The 13,303-nt window shown below is 34.3% G+C and overlaps 1 protein-coding gene across 1 annotated transcript; it reads left to right on the top strand.

Annotated features, from left to right (window-relative positions):
• Nucleotides 1–12,322: 12,322 nt before the first annotated feature.
• LOC102498263 (olfactory receptor 10AG1) lies at nucleotides 12,323–13,303 on the top strand. Its single transcript, XM_006156263.1, has one exon. The coding sequence runs from the start codon at nucleotides 12,323–12,325 to the stop codon at nucleotides 13,301–13,303; it is 981 nt and encodes a 326-aa protein (XP_006156325.1).

The raw sequence follows: 13,303 nt of genomic DNA, 5'->3' as shown, positions 1-13,303 counted from the left end.
GGTGAAAAGTATCTCCAAGGGGAAGAGTAACACCACAATCCTTTCTCCAGCTCTCTTCTTTTGCGGATTTTGGAAAAACACTCAGTGTACATTTCAAGTTGCCAAATCTGAGACTTGAACCAACATCCATCATTCTCCCAGGAGTGCTTTCTCATTTATCTTCTCTTTCTCTTTCTGCCAAGTGCATGTACCCTAAAGTAAAAACAAAATAAAATACAAAAATAATCAAAAAACAAAATCAAACAAAACAATTAAACAAAAATAGTAAAAATAACTTAAGTTGATAATAATATTTTTCAACTTTAGCAAGGAGTCTTTTACAGAAATCTGTTTCAGAGATGGAGCATTATTATGTGTCAAAATTAAATGAGTACATTTTCTTTTTTCTGGATAGATAGAATTATGTCAGAGTGTATTCATAGTCTTCAATTTTTCATGTTAAGTTGTACACTTATATAGTCTTCATTTTATATACATATTTTATATATATATAATTTTTAAAAGCAACTTTTACACAATCACATACATTCCTTAGCTTATAAAGTGAATGTTCCAACATGAATACATTTTTCATCAGCCCAGTTGGGGATACTATATACTTTATCATCAATAGATAATAAGCCAATTTTGCATCTCATAAATGTCTTCCCTATTTGTCTCCTTAATGTCTTTCCTCAGGCTCTCCTCCTTCTCCCACACTCTTCCCATACTGTATCTAGTATCTATAAGGATTTTTTTAAATTTATAATAGATTTATTTTTCTATTATAGTTTTTATTTATTATTATTATTAGTAGTAGTATTAATGTGTTCAATCACAATGCATCATTTGGATTATTAGCCAGCATGATATACACCTCAGTCCAGCCCCGTTGAAAATACGATACACATCATCATTAAGAGTTAATAAACCATACCTATGGCTCACAAATGTCTTACCTCTCTATTTTTTTCCCCCAAATTTCCTTTCCTATGTTCCTCCCCTCCCACATTCTCCTTCCACTTTGTCTCTAGTGTCCGTAACAATTTCCAATTCTTTTATGCCCTCCAGTCTTTCAGTCTCTATCGTAAGTGTGGACAGTCAGTATATGTTAAGAGAGACATACCATGTCTCTTTCATAACCTGACTTGCTTCACTCAGCAACAATAGAGATGGAGATGCCTGGACGCTTTCTCTCTCAGGTGAAGGAAGAAGAGACAAATTAGCAAGAGAAAGGCACAAATGGGGCAGAAAACTGTTGTTTAAAAGGAGACCATTTTCGAGATCTGATGAGATCGGGTGTGTTCAGGGTGGTATGGCCATAGACTTTAACAGGGAAAATTGAACCACAACAGAAGATAAAGTCCATGAGACTGAATTGATGAAGTATAATTTTATGACTTTTGACTGAAATATTGCTGATTTTCTTGTGGTCTTTGTTATCTGGTTTTAAGGTTTTGTGTACTGTCTTGGGGTATGGATAGGTTCATGCATCAACCATTCAAACAGAATCCTAACCTGTTTCCTGGCTTTAAGCAAAGTTCCTTAGCATTTGTTTGATTTAAGTTAAAACTGGTTTTCTTAATAGTACCAAGTGAACTTGCTATTGAAAGTAGTTAGATTATTTAAGAAATTGTGTGATCAATGCAATGTCGGTGGGAATGAAAGACACTTGTAGACACCAGAGGTAGTGTGAGAAGAGGGTAGGAAAGGACAAAAGGTCATAAAGAGGGGTAAAAAAATTCTAGAAACTAGAAATGGAAAATTTTTGATAATAATATGCATAATTAAGCCACTATGCAGTATGTTCTTGATGGGAAATCACATTTTGTATGCTGTGACGATGCTTGGGGAAAGAATGTAAATTAAGTTAAAAAAAAAGTTCAGAAAAAAAAGAACTAAAACCGTTTTTCTTGAAATTAAAAAAAAATGCATTAAAAATACCTGTTCAATGACTGAAGTAAGATATATAGCCCTAGCTAGGTGCTACTTTATAGGATGTTCATTCTATTCATTGAGGCTTATTGTGGTAGGCAGCTAGTTAGCCATGAGTGGGCAGCCCTAAGGGAAAAGCTAAAGGCTCACCTAGCTTCAGGTACCAGGAGGGTGAGGCAATTTGCCATATTAATTCCTTGAGGCTTGAGGGAAGCATACAGGGATAGTTCGTAGATTTTCTTTTGTCAAAAGGACCCAAGCAAGCATTTGGTCATTAATACGATAAACTAATTGGGCAATCTAACTGAGGCAACCTGACTCGCACTTGGCGTATGTAATTAGGTGACCAAATTCCTCACTTTGCCTGTGAGGAAGGTGCGCAGGTGCAGGAGAGAACGTGTGGATTCAAATTTAAAGGAAGAACATAGGCAGCGTAAGGGGCCGCCCACTAATGAATATTCATGACCTCTAGTAATAAGAATATCGGTTGACCAGTATCAAACTTGGTTGCCACTTGGTAATCTGCCCGCCCAAAAGCCTCTTGGGTGTACTTTCTTTCTTTCCTTTCCTTTCTTTCTATTAAACTTTCTTTTCTTTCTACTTTATTCGTGGTTGCGATTTCATTTTGCACCTAAGGACAGATCTCTAATTTTAGTGATCTGGACCCAAAGAACCAAGATTTCACAATGCAGCTCAACCTTTTTCCATCCGTTAACATTATGTCTAAAGTTGGACTTGTGTTCATGGAAATGTATATATCAGCTCTGCTTGCTATGAAAATATTTAGCTTAATTAATATCTTTAGTGGCTCCATAAAATGGGGGGGGAAAAAGTATAGAAAGCAAACATAGATACCAGAGACAGTGTGGGAGGAGAGTGGGAGATGGCAGAGGGTAAGAGATAGGGAATCAAGGATGGGGGGAAAAAAGCAAAACATACAGGAAACAAGAAATGGAAAATTGTTTGTTGATGATTACATGTGTGTTGATGTGCTTTATCGAGTCATTATACAGTGTACTCTGGATGGAAAATCTCACTTTGTATGCTGTAATGATGTACAGTGAATGAATGTAAATAAATAAATTTAATTTAAAAAAGAGACCATTTTCTATGTTTGTATGTTCTCTAACTTTCAGTTTCAGCCATAGAATGAAGGTCGTCATTATATATTAAATGGAGACATACAATACCTCTTCTTCATAGCCTGACTTGCTTCACTCAGCAGTAAATCTTCCATTTTATTCCACTGTCTATCAAAAGCCAGGATGGCAGAATCTTTTTTTTTTTTTTTTAATGGCTTAGTAGTATTCCATAGAGAATAAGTGCCACACTTTTTAAATCCATTCTTCTGTTCATGGACATTTTGGTTGGTTCCACATCTTAGAAATTGTAAAAAATGCCACAATAAACATACATGTGTGAGCATTTTTCAGACTAAGAGTTCTCCCTTCCTTCGTGTAGATATCCAGGCGAGGGATTGCTGAATCATATGGTAATTCTATCTGTAGATCTTTGAGGTATCTCCCTCTTATTCTCCATGGTTGCTGGACAAATTTGCATTCCTACCAAGAGTGTAGGAGAGTTCCCCTTTCATTACATCCCTGCCAGCACTTATCATTTTATTTTTCCATTTTAGTCATTCTGATTGGGGTTTGGTGGTATCTCATTGTGGTTTTGATCTGTATCTCCCTTGTAATGAAAGATGTCGAGCATTTATTCATATGTCTTTTGGCTGTTCATATGTCTTCCTTAGAGAGTTGTTTATTCATCTTATTTTCACATCTTTTGATTGGATTAACTATTTTGGAGGAGGAAGGTAAGCCACTTCAGTCCCCTGTGTATTTTGATTACCAGTCCCTTATCTGAAGCATAGTTTACACAAATATTCTCCCATTCTGAGGGCTTTTGATTCAAACCAATTACTGTCTTTTGCCATGTGGAAACTTTTTGATATGATATTATTCCACTTGTTTATTTGGGGGATTATTGCTTGTGCTTTAGGGGTCTTATTTAAGAAGTCTTTGACTACCCCGATTTCTCCCAGAATTTCCCCAGTGTTTTCCAGCAGTATTTTTATAGTTTAAGGTCTTAGGTTTAGATCTTTGATACACTTGGAATTGATTTTGTCAATGGTGAGAGGTACGGGTTCAGATTCATCTTTCTACAGGTGGAAACCCAGTTTTTCCATTCCCATTTGCTAAAGTGGTTTTTCTTTTCCCACTGGATTGAGTGGTACTCTGTCAAAAATCTCTTGACTGTATGTTTTAGGGTTTATTTTTGGGGTCGCTATTCTGTTACATTGGTCCACATGTCTGTTTTGTGCTAATACCATGCTGTTTTGATTATCACAGCTTTATAGTGTACTTTGGGGTCAGGAAGTGAGATATTATCCACTCCACTCTTTTGAACAGGATTACTTTGGCAATATGAGGTCTTTATGATACCAGACAAATTCTAAGATTGTCTTTCCTAGATCTGTGAAGAATGTCTCTCGTACTTTCATTGGGATTACATTAAATATGTAGATTATTTTGGGTAGAATTGCCATTTTGATTATATTAATTCTTCACATCTACCTGGTCATGATGTATAGTTAATTTTTTTATGTTGTTGGATATGATTTGGTAGTATCATGTTGAAAATTTTTGCTTCTATATTCATCAGAGATATTGGTCTATAGTTTTGCTTCTTTGTCATGTCTTTGTCTGTTTTGAACATATAGTGATGGAAGTTTCATAGAATGTATTTGGGAGTATTCTATCCTTTTGTATCTTTAGAAATAACTTGAGCGAATGGGGGTTGACATTTCTTTAAAAGTTTTATAGAATTCAGAGGCAAAGCCATCAGGACCAGGGCTATTGTTTGTTGGGAGGTTATTTATTACTGATTCAATCTCATTTATTTTCTATTTCATTTTTTTGCTTAAGTATCTATTATTTCTTTTTTCTTGGAGTTTTTGGATTTTTTGTTATTATTGCTTTTCCAATTCTCTGAGGTATGATGTTAGGTTATCCATTTGCCAACTTTTCATCTTGTTCTTATGCACATTATTCGCTATAAATTTCCCTCTTTTAACTGCTTATGTGGTGTCCCATAGATTATGGAAATTTGTGTACTCATTATCATTGGTTTCCATGAATTTTTGATTTCAGTCTTAATTTCTTCAGTAGTTGTCAAGTCATTCAGGAGTCATTCATATTTTTTTTCTTATGAAGCACATGAGAGTTGTCCTGATCATACTGGCTGAAGATCAAGGTGTAATATAAATAGTCACCAGATTGCCACTGTCACTTCTTGTGGGATAAGTACAGTTCTGTAACCAGAGAAGCAGTCCAGGGTACAACATTTATGACCAGAAAATGTAAAGTCATAGTTTTATTAATGCTACTTCCCTGTAAATGGCATTGGAGGTACTTTATTCTGGTCAGTGCAGATAGATTTAGAAGTCACTATTACTTTAGAAGTCACTATTACTTCTAAATATAAGTGCAAGTGAAGACACGAACAAAGAGTGTTGCCTCTTGGCTAAGACTAAGAGTGCTGAGCACTAAAGTTGATAAACTTCTATACCCATAAATGATCAGGACAGAAGACACTGAAAATGAGTGTCATATAAACGAGGGATGTTGACATGGAAACAAAACTCAGTCAAAGCTAAAGCCATTAGCCAGTGGTGATCCAGTGGTAACATATGCTCTGTGATGCAGAGCTCATATGGGAAGGTTCTGGGTTTACTTCCCTAGGTATCCATGTCCAAGTTAGGCACACACATATGCCTATGAGCCTGGATTACTGAGGCTGGTGTTGGGCTGTAGAACTGTTGGGGGTGCTTCCCCCTCTCACTGTCTCTATGGCTCCATTTTTCTCATGGAAAAATAAATAACATTTAACAAAAAGTACAGTGAAAGGGACTGAAAACTTTAGATTTATTCTTGAAGTTATTCTTCCCACAAAGTGCATGAAAAAGGTCTGACATTGAGAAATATCAAAATAGCAAATATTGTAATGATAAATAGGTATTTAAAATATTTATAGATACTAATTGTATTCACCAACCCTCTTTATAAAATTTATTAATAAAGTAGATTTCTCAATTTAGAGGCTCCCATGGTGTCTGACAGAACATACTTTGAGTAAATTAATTTTAGTTCCTGTAACACAAAATCGTCTTTGTTTTCATAACAGTTATCTCACAACCACCAGTGCTTACTTCTATAAAACACACCAGTACCACTTAAATTAGTGTTAAAAAGAGATATAATGTACTGAAAAATCCTATTCAGAACAATTATAAAATGAGACAGGTAATAAATTAGCAGAAGAAAATTAACAAGTAAAGAACTTGAGTAGTTTTCTACAGATATCTGGCATTCATATTTTTTTTTCAGAACATGTAAAGGTTCTGACTGTATTCAGGTAATGAAGATAGCATGGAATTATATCCCATGATAAGACCATAGGTAATTCTAGTCTGTCATGAAGAAATTATTTGGAAAAATACACCAAATTAATTGCTAACTGGAACAGTTAGTACCAATTTAGCTATGACAAGGGGGAAGAAATATCCCCACAGGAAAAAATGTGACTATTTCCTCTATAAAGCACACTGTTATTTTCAGAGTAAGTTCAGTTTTTACTTAAAGATAGTTGAGAATTTAATCTTAACCTAAATACATATTTAGAAAATATAAAAGCCTTCATGAGGAAGAAAAGACTTAGCAAAACTGAAAAGGTAAATCCAATTGCTAATATGTTCCTATTTTATCTCAATTCAAGATTATTGATTAATTCAAGGATCAAGAATCAGTAAATAAAATAAAACATCTCAGTTTCTGAGTCTATCTTGGTCTACAAATGCATTTGTTATTAACAATAGCTCCTGTAGTTTTGTTTTTATTTCCCTGTTAGAATTAAAATATGAAATTACTTTGTTTCAAGATTTGAAACAAATAGGAATTTATAACTAATTTTTCTACTGATAATAATTACAATGTTTAAAATAACCTATTAAAAAGCTATACTTAAAGAATGTTGTGTTATATTCAACTTCATTTAATGTTTTGCTACACTGATGGTAAAGGCAATGTTATTACTACAAATAAGATATTTTGTATGAGCTGAAATCTCCTTATACAATGAATCTTCTTCTAGTTTAGATAATGTAAAATGGACTAGCAGGTGGCATGGTGGTGAAGGGTGCTGGACTCCCACATAGCCAAGTACGGTTCGAGCCCTGAACCTAGTGGCTTGCTTTCTCACTTTCCCTCTCTTTGTCACTCTCTCTCTCTTTCACTCTGTTCCTATCTGGCCAAAATAAAAATAAATTAATAAAGTCAAATAGATACTGTAAACAGTACTTTCGTCTAAATTATAAGTCTATAAAAATAAATATTCACCTAAACTTAATTGGTCTATGTACCATGATTGGTTCTATAATCCAATTAAATAAGAGTATAAATGGAGTAGAACTGGAACACAGTATCTGACCTCATTTGCTTAATTTTTTATACATATTTTGATTTTACTTTCATGGGAACATTTAATTCTGGCAGAAAAGAGAACAAATTACCCAGACATTATAAAGATTAAAAATATTAAAATGCCAAATGCCTATGCTTTTTATCAATAAGGTCTATTTTAAATCAATAAAGAGAAATTAATGGGACATTTTGATATTGACAGTTTAAATTTTAGCTTCTATGTTCTCATGTCCACTCTAATTACCCTCGCTTCAGGAGAAATAATATTCTAATAGTAAATTCTGCTTTTCACTCAAACGTATGTACAATATCATGAGAGTACTATCCTTATCTATACACTTTATAAAATAAATCCTATAATGTGAGGGGAAGAGAAGACACAAAAATAATCAGATAGAAGCTCAAAGGGTGATCGGTGGAACACAGTGTTAGATTTCAAAGGTGAGACTAGTTTATCGGCTAAACTGATTAGAAGACTCACGCAAATTGATTAACCTGTTAGTGAATTGACTTGGGAATTTTAGTTTGCTTTAGTTGAACTTGGTACTTTTTTTGCCCTCACAACAATATGAAAGTACCTATGTGTTTTCAAGCCTGTTTACTTTTTATTCTTCCAAGATAGAAGCAAGGAAATCATGATATAATACAGATAAAGTGACTTATCTTGTATTTGTCAAATTGCATATATTGACTTGAAGATCATAGATCTACTTTCCAGCTCAGTTGTTCTTTTAAGACACAGCTCTATCTGTGCCTTTTACTTAGTAAGTAATAGCAAACATCCTTACAAAATATAAAGAAGAGAGAATAAAGATGACATTTATTAAGAAACAATGCAAAGATGGGAAAAGAAAATATTCTTGTCGTAAAAAAAATCAAGTTAATATGTTAACTTAAAATCATAACTTCCTATCTGATTAGATAATGTTATAGTTGCAGGTTTTAAGAAAATAATTTTCCAGGTTATGAAAGAAAGACATTTTATGTCTCCACTTAATATATATGGACAGTCCATACTCTATGGTGGAAACAAAGATTAGAGTATTTAAAAACATAGAAAATGGTTACAGATAGTGGAGACAGTGTGAAAAGAGAGTGGGAGATGGGGGATAGTGAGATGAAAGGAATCAAGGAGAAAGACAGAGACACTGAAATGGAGGATTCTCTGCTGATTACAACATGTATGATATCTCCCACTGGACTGGGGTGAAGTGTATGCATGTTGAACAAATCATTTTACCAGCTATAGTGATGTACAGTGTTTGAATGTATAAAATAAATTAAAATCATTTTAAAAAATTTAAGAACTTTCTATAAGTAAAAAAACAAAAAATATTCACACAAAATAAAATAAGAGCAGAGAGCACAGAACCTGGCATATAAACAATTAAGTAAATGGTAGATATGATTACAGAGTTGTCATATTTATTTTTCCCAAAGTGCCAGTAAAGTATGAAAGAGGATTGTCTGTTTCAAAAGTAAGTATGTGGTTTAGGAAAGATTTTTTTTTTTTCCATTTCAAAGTAATGAATATAAAAAGAAAGGTACAGAATCGAAATTCAGAATCTGTGAATTCCTAGAAAAGTTATGTAAATTTTTATCTCATTTTCTTTACTTATAATGAAAAAAATAGAAACATAAAAACAAAAATATAATTAAGGAACAATTCATACACTGATACTAATAAAATTCAATAATAATAATATGATCCCTATGATAAACTTTTGGGCTTCTCTGTAAAAATGACATTTGCAATTAATCAGAAATAGTGAGAAGGGGGACCAGCAGTTAGCGTAATGGCTATGTCGCTGGACTCCCATGTAGTCGACCACGGTTCCAGTCCCGGACCCAGTGGTTTAAACTCAGGCCAGGCGCGTGTGCATGCGTGCCCAAGATCCTGAGAGGAGAATAGAGGAGGAGGGATTGCGGCGTGACCATCCCCCTGGTGGGGGGGGTTCTCTCTTTCTGTCTCTCTGTCACTCTCCGTCTTTCTGGTGAGCACATGACACACCCTATAGCAAAAACCTCTCCAAAAAAAGGAAAAAAAGAAAAAAAAAGAAATAGTGAGAAGGAATATACCTGTGAAGACCATTCTAGGTATAAAACACAAAAGGAGAAAATCTTTAAGTTCTTCATTTTTCAAAACCTAATGTATCATAGAACTGAATTTTGAAAAAAATCAATGGAGAGGGGCCAGTAGGTGGCGTGGTGATTAAGGTGCTGGACACTCCCATATGGCCAACCATGGTTCGAGTCTCAGACCTCCTGGTAGCTTTCTCTCTCTCTCTCTCTATCTCGTCTCTTTCTGGTCAAATTAAAATAAATGAATGAATAAATAAAATTAAATTAAATAATTAAAAAATTTAAAAAAGACAAAAGCAATGGAGAAAAATGTTAGTAGATGAGGTTAAAAACATTTAAATGACAAAAGAATGTAAAGTTCTCTGTTGAAAAACTTTCTGTAATTTATGCTTTATAAAATTTTCTAAAAGGTAAAAACAAATTAAAAAATAAATGAAAATGAAAAACATGATATCTAAGGACCGAATTATACAATTTATGAAGAGGAAGTTGAACATTATTTTTTTACAAGTAGAATTCACTGAAGTACTTTTTTTTTTAATAGAGCTTGTGCACACACCTGAGAGACAGAGAGAGACCAGAGACAGAAAATGTGATATCATCACCCAGTGGGGATGGCCATGCCGCAATCCTTTCTCCATTCTCTTAAGATTTGGGGCATGCACACACACATATCCGTGTGAGATTTAAGTTGCTGAATGTAGGACTCAAATCATGATAAGTCATGTGGGAGTCCAGTGATGTAACCATTACACCACCTGCTGGTCCCCAATAAGGTACTTCTAATGTTGAACTGGGAATTGAACCCAGGTCTTCCATGTTGTCTCAGCCTCCAGAGAAGCAGTGTCTAATTGTAGCTAGGCTCTTTGCAGTACTTTTAGCAGAAAAGTAAAGTGATGGGATGATGGGATATACATCTTTTAAATATTTATCCTGTTTTTTTTTTTTTTTCTGTGTAGAATGTCAGGTAAGGAAAGAGTATTCTGTGTAGAATGTAAGGTGGGGAAAAATATGGAGTGAATTTAAATAAATTGATCCTGGAGAAAAGTAAAACTATATATTTTGAAGTTTATGGACTAGTGATTGCTTAGTTTGCCTCAGCCAGCTTGATTTTATTTAAATTGAGTTTGAAAATTGGCTAGAGAAGTGGTCAAATGTTACAAATTGACCCTACTCTGACTTGACCTTCCTCCCCTAACACATTATTGCCAGCACTCTGGAAGTTTTGAGAGGTTGATAAACTTCATATAGGTCTGAGAGAATGGGATAGTAAATCCATTTCAATGTTAGACTGAGAAAATTATAGAATTTTCTCATTATTATATAATGATGAGATGGGACTCTTTGAAGGTACTTCAAAGGGGAATTTCATCAGAATGAAAGAGAATGAGAAAAAAAATGAGTGAAAGCATATTTAATTCAATGTAAAAATAAATAAAAGTTAATGAGACAATACTAAAATTTGTGTCTCCTACTTTTTACCTGCTAAATAAAAACAAGGTAATCAGTTAGTAGGGAGGACAGTTAGTATGGAATGAGTGGGGATAGATTTTAAGAGCGAAGATACTATTTAACCGAGTTGTATTAAAAGGTGGTAGAGAAACAATGAAGGTATTCAGAAAGTTTCACAGGCTTTTTAAGCAAAATTGTTTCCTTCTGTGGTCACACAAAGTAAGGGATGAAACTAAAGAGATGTGTATTTTCTTGAGGGTGTTTCTCTCAGATGCTTCAGCTCCTGGTAAGTAGAAGAAAAGTTAGCTTTAACCTGGAATCTGCTTTTATGATGAAAGATTAGAGATAGCTGGAGTATTATGTGAATGTTGAAATGGAATCTAAACTAGTAAAATATTTTTAAAAAGAAAGAAAATTATGAACAGATTTGTATAAAATAGAATAAAATATCTTGAGCTATAGATTAATAATGATGACATTAACATATAGAGGATATTATAGGAAAATTTGTAAAGAGAAATGACTAATCTGATTTTTTAAACATTCACTTAAAAAAAAAGACAATTATATAAGTATGGGGGAAAAATAGGGGACAGCAGGTGATGTAACACAGTATTTAAGGCACTGGATTCCACATAACCAACGTGACGATTAAAGTCCCAGACCCAGTAGCCTAAAAATTTGGCCAGGCTTAGGCCTGGCCAAAATCCCTGCAGGAGAATAGAAGAGAAGGGATTGAGGTACAGCCATTCCCGGGGAGATGATTTTTACTTTTCTTCCCTTTCTGCCTCTCAGGCAACTGGACATGCCCTGTGGCAAAAGAAATTTAAGAAACAAACAAACAAAAAATGTAAAAGAGATAAGAACTTTATGTATTCAGTGAAAGTTCATGGAAAAACTCATATTTGAGTATATGTTATGAGGAATTGAAGTTTCATATGTAAATTATGTAAAAAGATAAACCATAAAGATTACAAGATTACAAGGATATACTTTAGACTTAAAAGATAAATAATGTTTGGACAGAGAGAGAAGTTTTTCCATGAGGGAGGTTAAGCAAATCCATTGGGGAAAATGTGAGTAGGTAATAATTCTATAATGCACTAGAAGGCAGCTTCTTTGTATTGTCCTTTCACATGTTATAATTTGAATAACAAATGTATACCTATGTGTATCTTACTGGTATAATTAGAATGTGAGTCTAAAACAACTCAATTATTTAAGTATCTTAATGATTAAATTTCTTTTATTTATTTCTTTTTTCTCTAGATGAGTTCATCGTTCCTGGTTTCATACTAGATCTCCCAGGATGACAGAGTACTTAAGTATCAGAAAGAAACTCAGGAAATGTAAAGATTAAAACCCATGTACCAACCCAATTGTAAAAGAGAATTATGCAGTCAAGAAATCTAAGTCCACAGAGCCAAAATAAAGAAAAATTTACAGAATCAAATGTCACTATCATAAGGGAATTTGTTCTCTTGGGCTTTTCTGATGTTCCTAAATTCCACTGGTTTCTCTTTGGATTATTCTTAGTCACCTATATAATTATCCTGTTGGGGAATGGCATCATCATTCTAATAATAAGAGTAGATTCTACTCTTCATACTCTTATGTACTTTTTTATTAGTAATTTTTCCTTTGTAGAAATCTGTTATGTGTCTGTCACTCTTCCTAGAATGCTCATGGATCTTTGGACCCAGAAAGGAATTATTTCTTTATTTGCCTGTGCTACACAAATGTGCTTCTTCCTTGTGCTGGGAGCCACAGAGTGTTTCCTTCTGGCTGTGATGGCCTATGACCGCTATGTGGCCATTTGTAACCCTCTGCACTATCCTCTAGTCATGAACCACAAGTTCTGCGTCCAGCTGGTGGCTGCCTGCTGGATCAGTGGAATTCCAGTAAACATAGGGATAACTGCCCAGATTTTTACTCTTCCCTTTTGTGAATGCAACCAAATCAACCACTTCTTCTGTGACATTCCTCCCATGCTCAAGCTGGCCTGTGGAGACATCTTTGTGAATGAGATGGTGGTCTATATATGTGCGGTGTTATTTGTCACTCTTCCCTTTATGTTGATCCTTGCATCCTATAGCAGAATTATCTCGACTATCCTGAAGTTGCCATCAAACACAGGAAGGACCAAAGCCTTTTCAACTTGTTCCTCCCACCTTCTAGTTGTAGTTTTATTCTATGGTTCAGCCACTATCACCTATTTAAAACCCCAATCCAATCAATATAAAGGAATAGACAAACTGCTCTCTCTTTTCTACACCATTATGACCCCGATGTTCAATCCGATGATATACAGTCTGCGGAACAAAGATGTTACAGAGGCCCTGAGAAGGGTCCTTCCCAAATCATTGGCAATGTGA

The sequence above is a fragment of the Tupaia chinensis genome, unplaced genomic scaffold, assembly GCF_000334495.1.
Source record: "Tupaia chinensis unplaced genomic scaffold, TupChi_1.0 Scaffold000486_1, whole genome shotgun sequence".
NCBI lineage: Eukaryota > Metazoa > Chordata > Mammalia > Scandentia > Tupaiidae > Tupaia > Tupaia belangeri.
The sequence above is the reverse complement of the archived record's forward strand: the minus strand, read 5'-3'. Positions and strand labels throughout refer to the sequence as shown.

Bases quoted from the DNA above. Each gene is read 5' to 3' on its own strand.
- LOC102498263 (XM_006156263.1), top strand. From the start codon at position 12,323: ATGCAGTCAAGAAATCTAAGTCCACAGAGCCAAAATAAAGAAAAATTT.